The sequence below is a fragment of the Meleagris gallopavo genome, chromosome 21, assembly GCF_000146605.3.
Source record: "Meleagris gallopavo isolate NT-WF06-2002-E0010 breed Aviagen turkey brand Nicholas breeding stock chromosome 21, Turkey_5.1, whole genome shotgun sequence".
NCBI lineage: Eukaryota > Metazoa > Chordata > Aves > Galliformes > Phasianidae > Meleagris > Meleagris gallopavo.
This window is the reverse complement of record NC_015031.2, coordinates 7,733,213-7,746,958: the sequence shown is the minus strand read 5'-3', so window position 1 is coordinate 7,746,958 and position 13,746 is coordinate 7,733,213. Positions and strand designations below refer to the sequence as shown.

At 42.1% G+C, this 13,746-nt stretch overlaps 1 protein-coding gene and 1 long non-coding RNA gene across 3 annotated transcripts in view; one reads left to right on the top strand and one right to left on the bottom strand.

Annotated features, from left to right (window-relative positions):
* Positions 1 to 2,487: 2,487 nt before the first annotated feature.
* LOC104913928 lies at positions 2,488 to 6,223 on the bottom strand. 2 transcript variants are annotated; one of them, XR_795713.3, is made up of 4 exons: positions 5,694 to 6,223; positions 5,520 to 5,607; positions 3,735 to 4,762; positions 2,488 to 3,609 (listed from the first exon to the last, which is right to left on the bottom strand). It is a non-coding gene; the product is annotated as an uncharacterized LOC104913928 (long non-coding RNA). The 2 variants fall into 2 exon arrangements; XR_795714.3 differs by lacking the exon at positions 5,520 to 5,607 and having other exon boundaries at positions 5,694 to 6,222.
* A 3,592-nt stretch (positions 6,224 to 9,815) lies between these two features.
* LOC100540920 (breast carcinoma-amplified sequence 3) overlaps positions 9,816 to 13,746 on the top strand; it is a 43,343-nt gene continuing 39,412 nt past the window's right edge. The window contains exon 1 of the mRNA XM_031556454.1: positions 9,816 to 10,018. Within this exon, the coding sequence (XP_031412314.1) occupies positions 9,987 to 10,018 (32 nt within the window). The 5' untranslated portion in view covers positions 9,816 to 9,986. The remainder of the gene's footprint in view (positions 10,019 to 13,746) is intronic.

Here is a 13,746-nt window from a genome sequence, read left to right as displayed (position 1 = left end):
GCGCCGTGCCCGCCTGCGTCCCGCTCTGCTCGCCATTCGTTGACTCGTGCGGGATCCGCTTTAGAAGTGAAATCATTCATGCTTCAGGAGAATTTGAAGTGCGGCTATGCATCCCTCTTGTTATGCTGCTGGCTCCTAGCAAACTCTGATGCGTGCTCGTTGTTTGATGATAGATGTGAAACACCGAATGTGGTAGGAATGGAGCTTTTCATTAACTCGGAAAGAGTCACAGCTCACTCACAGCTCACTGAACTACTGCCATAAGCCCTCCAAATCCATTGGGCAATGGGCTGCCTGCAGTGCTTGTGTTGGTTGCGCACGCGCATTTGGAGTCTGTCTGTACAGGTTGATGGCAACTGAGAAACAAAAATTACCTGGTGGGAATTTTCTGCTGACAACTTCTAGAATCCATTACTTCCGTCTGGCTGTGTGAGGGTGGGCAGAAGCCTCCCTCTGTGTTTGCAGCAGCCCCAGAAACACGTGTGAACAAGGGAGCAGAGGTATGAACAGCCAAGCTGAGCGCTGCTTTGGGCACTGCCTAGCAGCTTACTGCTTGCCAATAAGCTGTGTTTTTTGCTGCTTTTCCTCTTTGATAATGGATGGAGAATCAGTGAAGTGAATGAAGTGGGTGATATGCATTGGATAGTTTCTGAAGTGGAAGGAAAAGATCCATTCCCTTCAGATAAGTAGGGAAGCAGACTGATAAATTCTGACACAGGGGAAGTTCGTGTCTGTACATAAAGTGTTTTAGAAGTGGGCTTGTAAACGGTGCTGATCTGAGACTGGAGCAAATATATATTTGCCTCTATATTTAGGATCATAGAATATCCTGAGCTGGATAGGACCTGCAAGGATCATTGAGTCCAACTCCTGGCTCCATACAGAACCACCCAAAATTCACACCATATTTCCCAGAACATTGTCCAAATGTTCCTTGAACATGGGGCTGCCCCTATTATCCCAGAGCATTGAAGAGAACCGCCCTTAAAATGGATCCCTGCAGAACCCTGTGAGTGTAATGGAACTTGGCCATAACCCTTTGAGCACAACCTATCACTTGTTCACCCATCACACTACGTTTTGCCAAGGATGTCGTGAGAAATGGTATTGAAAGCTTTGCTGAAATCCAAAAGGATTACATCAACCTGCTTCCCTTGGTCAACTGGATGGACAACTGTGCATTTGGAAAAGTAGTTGCAAGTTTTCCATAGAAAGTTGAAGAAGACTGACTTCAGAAGGGAATTGAAGTTCTTGAGATATGAAGTGTAAAAATATATGACTGGGTGATTTAGCACAGCAAATACTGAAGCAGTGGTCAAAGCAAACTGTCTCAGAAAGATTGTGGGTAGTCAAGTGGAGGGGAAGTAATAGGTGGTACACAGGAGACTGCAATGTCAAAGCTGGATCAAGAGGTGAAAGGAGAGAGGAGTTGGATTACCACAGATGTGAGCGTCCCACTGAAGTTCTCCTGTCAGAATGGATAATTTCAGTCTTGGTAACATCAAACTGAAGAACATTTCTATAGGGTCAAGTGTTGGAGACAGCACTGTGAGGGAATCCAAGGAGAAGTGGTAGCCAGATTTTTAAGTGTTTCTCTGAGAACGATTTAATAAAATTCCTTGTTTGATTCTATCTCATCAGTTAACCAGGTGTGTAAAAGGCAGGCTGGTGTATTTCCTTCTCATATATTGTGAGTAAGAAAGACAGCCCTTTTGGTGGGGTTTTGCAGGCTGCTCCTGGGCACGGCCGCTGCTGCTGGAGGGGAACCTGGGGCAGATCCCCCGTGCATGCAGGCTGGATCAGATTGCCTGTGTATATGATCAGTGATTGATTAAGCAGTAATGGATGCTGCTCTTGTTGTCTTTGAGTTTATTATTCTTAAGTAAGGCATTTAAATCAACCGTGCATTTTTAGGAGTCTGAGAAATGTAAACACTTTATGGAAGGAAACGTAAGCATTAAGTTTGGAAATAAAATATACTTGTATCTTTTAAAAGGTTTATCTTTACCCTTAAATATGCTGATTTGGCTTATTCTTTTTGCTTAGTCTTCGTGGGCTGTTAAAATCAGTTGCTTTTTCCCATCTCGAGGAAATGCATCTTTGACACTTCTCATGACCTGAGTCACGATGCTGTCACAGAGCCAGAAAACATCCTGAACGGTCATGGGTAAAAGAGCAGAGCTGCCGAGGGTGTGTGGTGGGTGGAAGAGGGAGAGAGATTGCTATGGCTTGCTTCAGTTCCTATTCTATGGGTGTTTCAGACAAGCCATTTATTATAATTATCCATGGATATTATTATCAAGTTCTCATATGGAGTGGTTCTCAGGGCACTTTTTTTTTTTTTTTCCACATAACTTGGCATAAATGCTGTGTATTGAACCTGGATTGAATTCAGACATTAAAATATTAGTGCTGATTGTTGCAGGCAGAGCAAAGGAAAATACAGCATAGGGAACAAGGTGTAAAGAAAGAAAAATGAGCCACAGGTGTATTAAGATGTAGTTTATTATAGGTACTAAATCCTGATAAGTTAAATTTGGGTAAAGGCTCCTATTTAACATTCCCTGTCTCCTCACCCAATGCAACTGCATAGAGAAGCGTCCTTCAGAAATTTCTGGATTACTCAAATGTGGTTTTCTAACACAAACCAACCAGGTTTTCTGGCTCTGCTGTCCAAATAGTAGAAAGCTGCATTTGTAAAAATAGTTTTATTCTGTACCATTTGGTAGAGAAGTCTGAGAGACCCAACTTTTCCGAAGTTCACTATTCTGAATTGCCTCAGAGTCACTCCTGAAAGAAGGCTTTGTATTCATAACTGTGTTGATGGAGTTCTGACTGATAGGCATGGCGAGGAGGAGGAGTCCTGGGATAGCTACAACTACACGGCTTCTGGCGCAGGAGAGATTTGCAAAATACTCCATAGCTTAGAAGAAGAAGTTAGAAGAAGCCAATCTTGCAGGCCATTAATCTGTGTGGAGTCGAAGGTGCAGTGCCTGCTACAACCAGCATGGCAACTGTCCGGACCTCTCCCTGCCTGTGGCTGGCATTTACTGGAGATGACTTAAGAGCAGAAAGGCCACTTTGGCTCATTTTGCTGTTAACCAGCATCTGGAGCAAACCAGCCGAGGTGTTACTGCTGCAATGGCACTGCAAAGCCTGGAGCCAACTGGCCTGATTGCCAGCTGGCAATCAAGTTTTGCTGTTTTTACTTTAGGGAGAGTTTTGCCCATAAATGGTCTTGAACTTAGCACCAACAATATTTTTAGTTAAATAAATCCTGAAGGGTGTTTATGAGGCCAGAATTGTATGTGTGGCAGAGGGGTTGTTTTCTAATGAAATGATTCAAGGCAGCTTTACCAAGCAGGTTTTTGAGCAATGTTAGCGTAGCAAAGTGATATCAGTGCAAAATGAGGAGGGGAAACAGCAAGGGAAGAAGCAGCCATTTGTTTCAAATTTTCAAGGAGACATTTTTTACACAAGGCAGCTAAGAATATGGATGTCCTCACAGCTGCTGGGAGGAGGTGCCACAAGCCTGGGACAGTTACTGCTCTGGTACAGGTGGCTTCTTCTCCTCCTTGATTCTTCCAAACCACAGGTGTAATTTCTTTTCTGAAAAGAAGTAACACAGGTGGAGGAAGGAAAAATGTCCAGCTGTATGTCATTAGCTGTAGAAGTAAATGACAAGTTCAAATCCCAAGTAGAGCTTGCTTAAGGTTAGAACCATTCCTTTATACCTTTTGGACAGTAGAGATAACGGGCAGCAAGGGTGTCTCTCATCTGGAGAGGAGAATCTTCTGTATTGATGGGACCCTGTAAATGAAGGACAAAGTTTTTGAAACAGAAGGTGGTTGAAGAAAAAAGACTTCAGGCAGAAGAAGGAAGCATTGTGGAGAAACGTTCCAGTTTTGAGAGGAAGATGCTGACGAGGAGTTGGAGGAGATGCAATTCAAGGAGGTTGGATGAGAGGGCAGAGGAGACTGTCACATCTATGACTGAGACACTTGGACTGGTGCATGCATACCCTGGCAGAGCACTTAAGAGCTCCTCTGTCACCATCACGTGCCTTGCCTGGATGTGGAAATACAGAAAGTTTGGCTTTCTTAGAGTCATCGTGAGATTTAGTGCAGCTGTGTTTCAAAAGGTTCGATATCAAGCAGTTTTCAGTGACATGAAAACAAATGCCTGTGTTATTTTCTTGTTATTTTCTCCCACTAGTTTGAATGGAATCAAGTTAGTGATAGGCTTTGGACTTGCACCAGCTCAGCTGAGAGAATTGCTCCAAGTAGCTAAATGCTGTGTGCATACGTGCTGTGGCTAATATGTAGTATTCTGTCTTTAATGGCTGATTGTATTTGAAGTACTGAGAGTATGGGTGTGAAATGAAGCTAATTTTGGTAGTATACAATTCAAGGAAATTGCAATGTAACTTTAATATAGTTAGACTGATAAGTAAAATACTTTGAGTTTCCTGACTTTTTCTTGGAGAATGGGTAACATTTTACAAATCAAGATAAATTTGTTTGACTGCATGAAACAAAACAGAAGAGGAGAAACCCATCTTGGCAGCAGTCGGTGCTTGTGGTACTGAGCGTGCTTCTCTGGACGCTGTTGGGTTTGTCTGTCAGACTCTTCCAAATGACTTCTGCACACAGGCCTTGCTTCCACAGGGCTCTCTAGTCAGGTCACAAGGCAGCATTTCTCACCGGGGCGCCGCTGTTTCCTCTTCCGACTGGAGAAGATTACAGATTATGCTGGAACATGTCTGAGAGAAGGTCAGAAAAGAGGGTGAAAGTCTTGGAACTGTAGCTGGGAAGCTTTCCATTCTCATCTATGAAACTTTTGATACTGAATCAAAAGCAAAGCAAAATAAACCACCACGTACACAACTACACAACACTTCTATTTTTTCCTGCCGTTTTCTGTTTGCAAGTTAGAAAGGATTTCATTTCTCTTGCATTATATGATTAGCGAATGTTTAATTCAGGAATCTTTGTTGTTACACTTAAACAGAACTAATGGCCAAGCACTGCTTGTTTTCTTAGAACTCAGCCTGCACAAGATTGCATAGCCTCAATTTACTGCCTTTTTACTTAGCAAATTAAAGATGTTTACATGTAGTGCTAATGACGTTAGGCTTGTGTTAAAGACTATAAGATACAAAAGCTAATCAAGTGGGGTTTGAATTTTAATGACACTGCACCCCTGAGCTTTTTGTATTGGAGTAATGGAAGAAAAGAAACAAAAAAAATCAACACAGAATAATTTTACAGTGCAGCTGAGAGGTGCTCGATACCACTTCGGTGTTTTCATATCAAATGTATAGAGAAACTGAAATGCTCGTGATCATTACTTTCCTAGCAGAAAACTCTCTGGGCCAAATCATGTTGCCCTGCTTGCTAGTTGAGGGAAATGTCAGAGTGTCAGACAGTGCCGTGTACCACTGAAACTGCCAGGGAAAAGTCAGTGGATAAAATTATTTGTTTTCTGTTTGGTGTTAAGTTGCCATTTGCATCCCTTACATGTTACAGAGTGTAGCTTTGGTGCTGTGCTGGACTCTGGGTTGCTGACACCTTCCATGCAGTTGGCTGGGGCTGCGGTCCCGGTGTGCTGGCAGTAGGATGGAGCATGGTCAGGATTGGGTCACCTTCGCGTGGCACTGAGGGCTGTGGCACAGTAACAGGGCTGGGCCTTACCTGGGGGCTCCTGCTGATGTCTTTTCCACAGATGTCCAGCTTTGTGACCAACCAGCAAATCCTGTGAAGCTTGTTTTCCTTAGAGCATCTGTGTTTTATAACAGCGCTTTTGATTTGTTTTTCCTTTGTCTGGTGAGATTTCTTTGGTCCGGCACGGTCAGGCCTCCCTTTCTTCCTGGTGGATGTGAGCCCATCGCTGATGGCTGCCCGGGGATCGCAGCACGGCCCGTGCTGTGTGCCTTCTTCATTCCATCCTCACGTTAATCCATTTTCCTTTGGAGAATTTGTGGAGTAAAAGGTCTGGAAAAGCGTGCCTCAGGTTTTGAGGGGTGGTGTGCTTGTGGCAGGCTTTCAGCAAACAGAGCTAACGGATGATACTGCCTGTGTCCAGCAGGCAAAGGTTATCCTGTGTAATGCTGCACTTGTAAATAAAGCTCTGCTATCAAAGCACCAGGGCACAACACCCTCAGCTTTCAGCTACTTGTCTGCTTGATCTCTGCCTGCAAGTCCCTGAGTAAAATTAGTAAGAGATTTACCAACAGCTTAAACTGAGACATATTTTTTGCACTAGATGTCTAAAATGCTGAATTAGGATTAACTCTAGGAGTTTGGGGTTTAGCTACGATCGGGATCTGTGACCTTGAGCCTATAATATTTGAGTGGAAATAATCACAGAATCATAGAATGCTTTGGGTTGGAAGGAACCCTTAAAGGCATCTGGTCCCACTCCCCTGCGATGAACGGGGCACCCACTGCTCCATCAGGTGCTCAGAGCCCTCAGGCCTGACCTCGGGGGCACACATGGATGGGGTTAGCGAATGGCATCCTGAGTTGTGGCCCAAGCTGGGAGTGTTGGCAGGTGATTGCAAAGAGAGAAAATAAACCAGGGCCAAAACTGGCCTCGAGTTGTTCCTTACACAGCACTTGAGCTGCCATCTGAAAATCTCTTTTGTGGCAAACACTTGACCAAAAGGACTTGCCCTGCTGTCCTGGGGGCTGCTGATACCGTGGCCTGGCTGATTTCCAAGGGAAGAGCCTCACTGCTACGGATGCTGTGTTGAATATGTTGTTGTGGGAGTGCAGTTGCCATGATATTGCTATGACAATTTTTTTTTCTATGTTATTTGCAATATAAAATAATCCTTGCAAAGTTGGTATGTAGTGATTTATGTTTAACTTGCAATATACAGCCAAGTTAGCATTTAAAGTTAAATTGTCAGTGCAAAGTGAAACTATTTCTCTGAAGGTACACTGTGAAATATGCTTCCTTGTAGGAATTAATGTGCTGTCCACATGTGGCGAGGTAATCTGAGCACAGCATCCTGCTGTATGAGGAACGTTTGATATTTCTAGCGGAGTTAAACCTTGGCTTATTTCTTGTGTGTCCTTTGACAGCGAATCCACAACTGCACCAAGTGCAGCAATAACGTTGATGCTTGCCTGCGTTCTTTGTGCTCTTTTGGCCCTGCGTGCAGAACTGAAGGAGGGGGTTCACGTTTGTGAGGGCTGCAGGCATGGAGGTGACGTTTGTGAATTTCTGGATGGGCACAAATAGGTCAATATACAATCATGGGATTTTTAAAGGGCCAATTAAATGTAATGTGTGACGCTATTTTGTTCCAATGAAATTCACTCTCCACATGGCTTCTGCCAAATGCTTGGTAAGGTAGCAATCCCAGGCACTGAGTGCCTTTACTGGATCCCAAGGCTGTGCAGGTCTGGAGACACGGATACATCTCTCTGATAGGCCCAAGGCAACATAGAATGAAGATGTAAGAACGTAGAACATTTCCATCATAGAAATAACTAAAAATAATTCAGTGGAAACCAAAGCACATCTTTTTACTTCTTCCTGTTAAGCACAATATTCTTTAACCTTATTGTGCCCCCTTAATATCCTTGTAATCAGATATTCAAGAAAAACTTTACTGTAATTTATCTCTTTTTTTGTAACATTTCAGTTTTTAATTTTTGACTTCTACCACTGTTAATTACATTTATTTGCAACAAAGCAACTAAAGGCTGCTGCAGAAGTGATGGATTGGCGAGCAGTAGCCATCAGGATATGTTTGGTATTTGCCATTTTCCCTTTTATTGTAGCTGCGTTTTTAGATTTAGGATTTAAAACTTAATACTGTAGTTTTCAGAGTACCTCGGCTGCCTTGGGATTGGTCAGCTTGTGTGGAAATGGGCTCATCCCCATACAGGAGGCACATCCCTAAGTGCCCGGCTCTTCTGCGTGCAAACCATGTGTTGAATCAACAGACAGCTTTGCATATGGAAAACAAGGTGATGTGAAGATCAGAAGGCACTGGGTAATTAAATGTGCCTTTGGAGAGAGGGAAGCTGTTATGACACGGTCAGTTCAGGAGTTCATAGTTAATCATTATGTTCCTAAGAAATAAGAGAAAACGAATTGCAGCCGCTTGGAGCCCCTGCAGGTAGGCTGTGTGCTCTGTTGCTCCTGGTGAATACAGGAGAGTGAAACACTTTCAGAGAGGCCTTGATTACATGCAACAGTGACTAATTAGACAATAAAGCAGTAGACTATTCATACTGCTTTCTACAAGAACCAAGAATGCATTATGAAACTAATCTTAAAAAAAATTAATTGCATCTCAGTCTTAATTTAAAACTAAGGGTCTGTCCCTCCCGTCCCTCCCCCCTTTCCTGTTTCTTTTTATTCCAAGTTGGTCCAGGAAAATTGCTATTAATGAAATCTGCTCTCCAAGACTTCAATAGGCTTGTTATTCATTAAGGCCTTAGTATTTCTCTTAAAACGTATTGACCAGTGCTCAGGCCAGATACTTAACACAAAATACACTTCGTAATTTCATCATTTTTGTTGTGCTTCTCTGAGATGCAGGGGTCTGCAGACTGCAGGAAAACAAATAAAAACCCCGAGCTTACAGTTACAGAGTATAAAAGAAGGGTAAAGGAAGCACTGAGTGTCTTTAAGATGATGAGACATTCATTAAGATTTTTCTGCCTTCCTTTTCCTATTTGCAGCCCATCTGAAGTATCATTAAAGCTTTTCAGGCAGCTTCCTGTGAGAAACCCTCTTCTGCGCTGTTTTTCTTCCTTGAAAAAAGGTGGCTGCTCTTCAGTCAGATTGTATGGATTTGGCCTGGGATTTGTATAATAACTATGGAGAATGCAGCGGTTGTTTAGGAACCTAATTCCCAATATGGCTCCCTTTTGATTAAGAACAAAGCAAGCATTTCACAGCATTATAGGAGCACAGAAAAACAAGTTAATGATCTAAACCTTTTAATTCATGGTTGCTTGTCTATTTAAAGTACTTCTGATTCTGCTATAAACAGACTGGCCCCTTTTTTGTTTAACTTCTTTCTTTGGTTTCTTCACATTTCTTTCTTTACTGTCCATGAAATTTGCAGAGAGTTTCCTTTTCTAACTGAAGAATGAGAGGCTGTGACTATGGAATGATACAGAAAGTAAGAAAGCGTATCTAAACCGGGCGTATATCCAGCACAGACCTCTTTGAAACAAGCTAAATTTAGGGTTGTTTTTGTTACGCTTTCTCCTTCCCTCTTTGAATACCATTTTTTTTTTCATTTTATTTCTCTCTTTTTTTAATGAATATCAAGTCTTTGACTTTTTCAATACTTGATTTTTAGGTGATGCTGGGTATGGCTTTACTTGATGTAGTTACTTGTGGTATTTGCTTTCTGCCTTAGCTCAGCAGATTGCTATTCTTTGTGCCTTTATCTAGAGAGACGACAAGAGCGACCTTTTCAGAACTTTCAATTACCACCAGAGAATGTGGTCCTTCAGGAAAAAGTTCCCTTCCAGAATATTCTTTTTTTTTTTCCCCCCCCTTAGAGATCTGGATCCAGAGTCTGTTCTTCAAACCTAACTCCCAAACTTTTTGGTGAACAAACCTGCCAGGGAAGCAGCAGCAGCATGAAGAATATCCTTGCCGTGGAAGGGCACCTTTCCCCTTACTTATATATAAATAAAGATTTGCTGCTTCCCTTGTCATGCTGTCTTTTTTACCTGAATTGAAAGTGACTGTTTTAGATTTGTTTTTGTTTACAATAGGAGCTCATTATTTCCTTTCTTTGCCAATGGCTTATTTTAGATACTTGTTAGAAACGATAAACGAAGGAGCAAATTGCACTCATACGTTTTATTACGTCTCTATCCCATCAAGGTAAATTGAACAGCCAGGACACGTACAATAACTTCACAAACAACAACCCTGGGAACCCTCGACTGCTGCCGCTCCCCAGTCTGACCGTGGTGTTGCCTCTGGCTCAAATCAAGCAGCCAATGACGTTAGGGACCATCACCAAACGCACAGGGTAAGTCCATGTGCACAGACCTTTCTCAACCTTGTTATGTGTCTCTTATGTGGAAATAATTTCTTTCTAGTTGTATTCCATTTAAATTCATTTATCTATTTGTAATTGCAGTGTGTGTAGCGTAGTGCCAACAGAGCAGTTGGGTGTGGGGGAAGGAGAGCTCAAGAAAAGAAAGCCAGCACAGATAGGCAAACAAAAACTGAACACAGATCTCTAAGAATTCAGGAGTATTTCGGATGAGGCGTTTTCTTGCAGTCTGCCATATGGGAAACACCGCACGCTGACATCAGGAGAAGTTTCACACCAGGAATTGGTATGAAACATAAGCAGAGCTGTATTCAATCAGAATAAGTTATGGGTTTACGTTGTTGGGTTTAGTTTTTGGGTTTTTTTTGAGTTTGTTTCTTTTGATTTCCAAACTGCTCAAGCAGAGATGCTTTTTGACTATCAGAAACTGAACGACAGTGAGCCAGGTTGGGTGGAGAGAAAACTTAATCCTGATGTTTTCTTGGCCTTATTTTTCTTCTGGAGTGACTGTTTTGTACTATGAAATTCACATGTGGATTTTCTCTCTGGAGTCAGTGGCACTTGGCTTCTCATTGATGTGCCATGATAAAGAACTGAGAAATGCTTATTATCTACTAAATACACTTACATTGAAACTAGAAAGAAGATTCTCCAAGTTTCATAAACTAAAGCAATTTTCAGGTTACTTCTTTCTGTTCAACCGTTGTTATTTTTCTCTTGCTAAAATTTAATTCTTCAGTTTTTGCAATTAATGCATAAAACCAGCAGGTGGTTTTTTTTTTAACCCTCTCAATTTTTAGTAGTTCAAATCCCTGAATATTTTCTGGTTACAATTTCTAAGGCTGATTCGTGCATTGAGTTACAGACTGCTTTTATATTTCTAAGAAAAACAGATCAAGTTTGGCTTGTGGTTGGGCAAAACAACTGTCAGTCCTACAAGTTAATAGCATTTTCCTGCATTTTGGTAAATGGGTGCAGGCACTGCTTTGCTTCAGTGGCTTCTTGCTTATGAATAATGAGGTGAATTCCACCTTGTGTTTCATGGTCTGGGAATTATTTTTTGGAAGGAGAGCTCAGGGATATTTCCTCTCTCCCTGAATAATTCCCACATTCTGTGCTGCAGCATTCTGTGAAATCTGTTACTGTTTCTTTAGTGCACTAAGTATGCATGATGGGCTTCCAAAGCTGACATCTGTATGCACGTATGTACATGTCTGTCTGTGTGTCTGTCTAACAGGGCAGTCCTGCTCTTGCTGCTCCAAACAGCAATTTCATTTCTAGAACCAAATCGTGAGCTGCAGACACTCAGTTGCCCAAAGGAAAGAGGCTACCTGCACTCATGTCCCTGACTCCCTAGATAATTGTAAATGAGTGCTAGGAAACAATAAAGTAGTGCGAGGGTAATGCTGTGATTTCCTTCTTCTGCATATATATTTCAGTGGTTTATGTTTGCATTTTATTTGTACTAACAATTTAAACACTTGCAAGAAGAATAGATTGTGTCAGCAATCTGATTAATTTTGTAGGTATAGAAGGGTGAGATTTGGAATGAGGGCAGGAGGGAGACGAAATTTAGGGAAGGTGCATGGAAATAAGCAGCAAGTTACAGCTCCTGAAAAAGGAAAAATAGCACAAAGGTTTCTTAAAGAGTACAGTCAGAGAACAGAAACGTGGACACAAAGAAATACGCTCTTAGAACTAGGTGGGATGAGATGTAGGAGGAACATAAGAAGGCATCTGATGGTCTGTAAGGCAGCAGCAGGAGCGGTGGTGAGGGCGATGATTTAAACAAAAACCTCTGGTGCAGTTTTGGAGGTGCTTGGCTGGTAACAGTAACTCACAGCTGCCCTTACAAAGGCTGCTTCTTTATCACCACGATGGTTCCTGCACACTTCACGACGGCCATTAGCAATAAATGGACGTTCTGAATGTAATGTTTTATCCTTATTTTTCTTAAATGTACTCAAAATAGCATCCATATCCACAGTTTTCTTTGATGAAATTCTGCAGCTCTCAGCCTGCCCGTGCCCTATTATTGTGTGTAATTTCTAAATTTAATTAAATTTAAAATACTCAGTGAGGTTTATGTAAGGGGAGGAAAAAGCAGTCATGGGAAATACCCTGCTGTGTAAATAGAGTTTTTGTGAATGAGGATCATAATTTTCAGCAAAGCCGGTGTAGATGTGTAACGTCCAGCTGAGTGCTTCCTTCATTTGTTCTGCATCCAAAACATTTGATGAAAGTACACAGAATTAACATGAAAAGCTGTATTTATGAAGTGGGGATTTAGGAGGAATGCCTCGCATCCAAGAAGCCTGGCATGCCTAAAATGACCGAATTGAGACAGCAGCCTTAACTTAAACCTCCAGGGGGCAAAGCGTGTGTTTAACATATTTAACATCTGCCCTCATATTTCTGCAAACACATAGCAATGTAAGTCTGTACAGTGTAATATTTAGACAGGACAGGGACCATCTGCCTCACTCTGAGAAGTGTAGGAGGCATGTATTACTGCAAATGGCAAAAGACAGATGTATTTACACCTACGTGGTCAGCACCTTTAAGCAGCGCTCCGAGGAAACAAGGCTCTTCTTTGGAAGCAGCTGCTTAACCTTGTGATTGTGCAGTGATCAGAAAAGGAGGAGGAATTGCAATCGGTTGGATTTTACCATTGCTGCTCAGTGGCCCTTACAGCTGATTCCTGTTCCGTTGTTTCAACGTTTAAAGAATGACACATTTATTCTGTTACAGTACATTTTGAAAAGTAAAAAGCAAGCCAAAAAGAACGTTGTATAATTTGCCCACTCTGGTTTCGTCCATTCTATTTGCTTTTAGCTTCTCTAATACAAGATATCTTACTTAAGTTTTTCAGGTTTTATTAACCATGTAGAGGTTTGTTTTGCCAGTATCCGGGACAGCAAACTGTTTTTCAGGTGAAAGGACCTATCACTGCTCCTAATAGGATCTGTCTCCAGCAGAGCTCAATGCATGTCACTTTATTTGACAAGTGGAACGGCAGTAAATTCTTTAGAAGTGATCGCCGTAGCCCTGTGGGAATGAAAGACCAGAATCTGGAGCTGTGTCATGATGGTGCTGTTCATCACAGATATTTTTTTCGTGTAAGCTTGTATGTTTGGGAGCATTATCTGATGGGACATTGAGCTCTGATTCTGAACAGTTTCCATTCTCAGCACTCAGTACCTCCGAGCAGTACCTCCCTTCTTACCCATCACCATCACTCGTTCCCTGCCCTCCATTTCTTCCCTTGCTTTTTCAGGTCTCCCAGTGCAACTTCCCCACCTCCAGAAGCACTTCATTTTTGTCCCTATGTTTTCTCATCCCGCTGACTCACTTTCCTGCACTTTGTGCTGTCAGTGCATTCTGAGGAGCAGATAGATGTTCCCAAAGGAGCTCTGGCACTAATGAGGAAGGAAGCATCTAATGTTTTAAAGATTAGGGGGATGCAAGACAGCAAAGGAGATAGGTTTAATAAGTCTTTATAGATCCATGCCTCAGTTTCCCTCACAGAATTTTAATAGTTATGCTGAATTCCTTCTTAGGTCTCGTGAATGGGTTAATTCATGGCTCCTGTAACAAAGGGCTTATAGATTGGGAAGAGGAAGAGCTGCACGGTCCTTCTCATGCTGTCTGCACAAGGGAGTGTATCCGAACACGTCAGAGGACAGCTTTGTGCTTTGCAA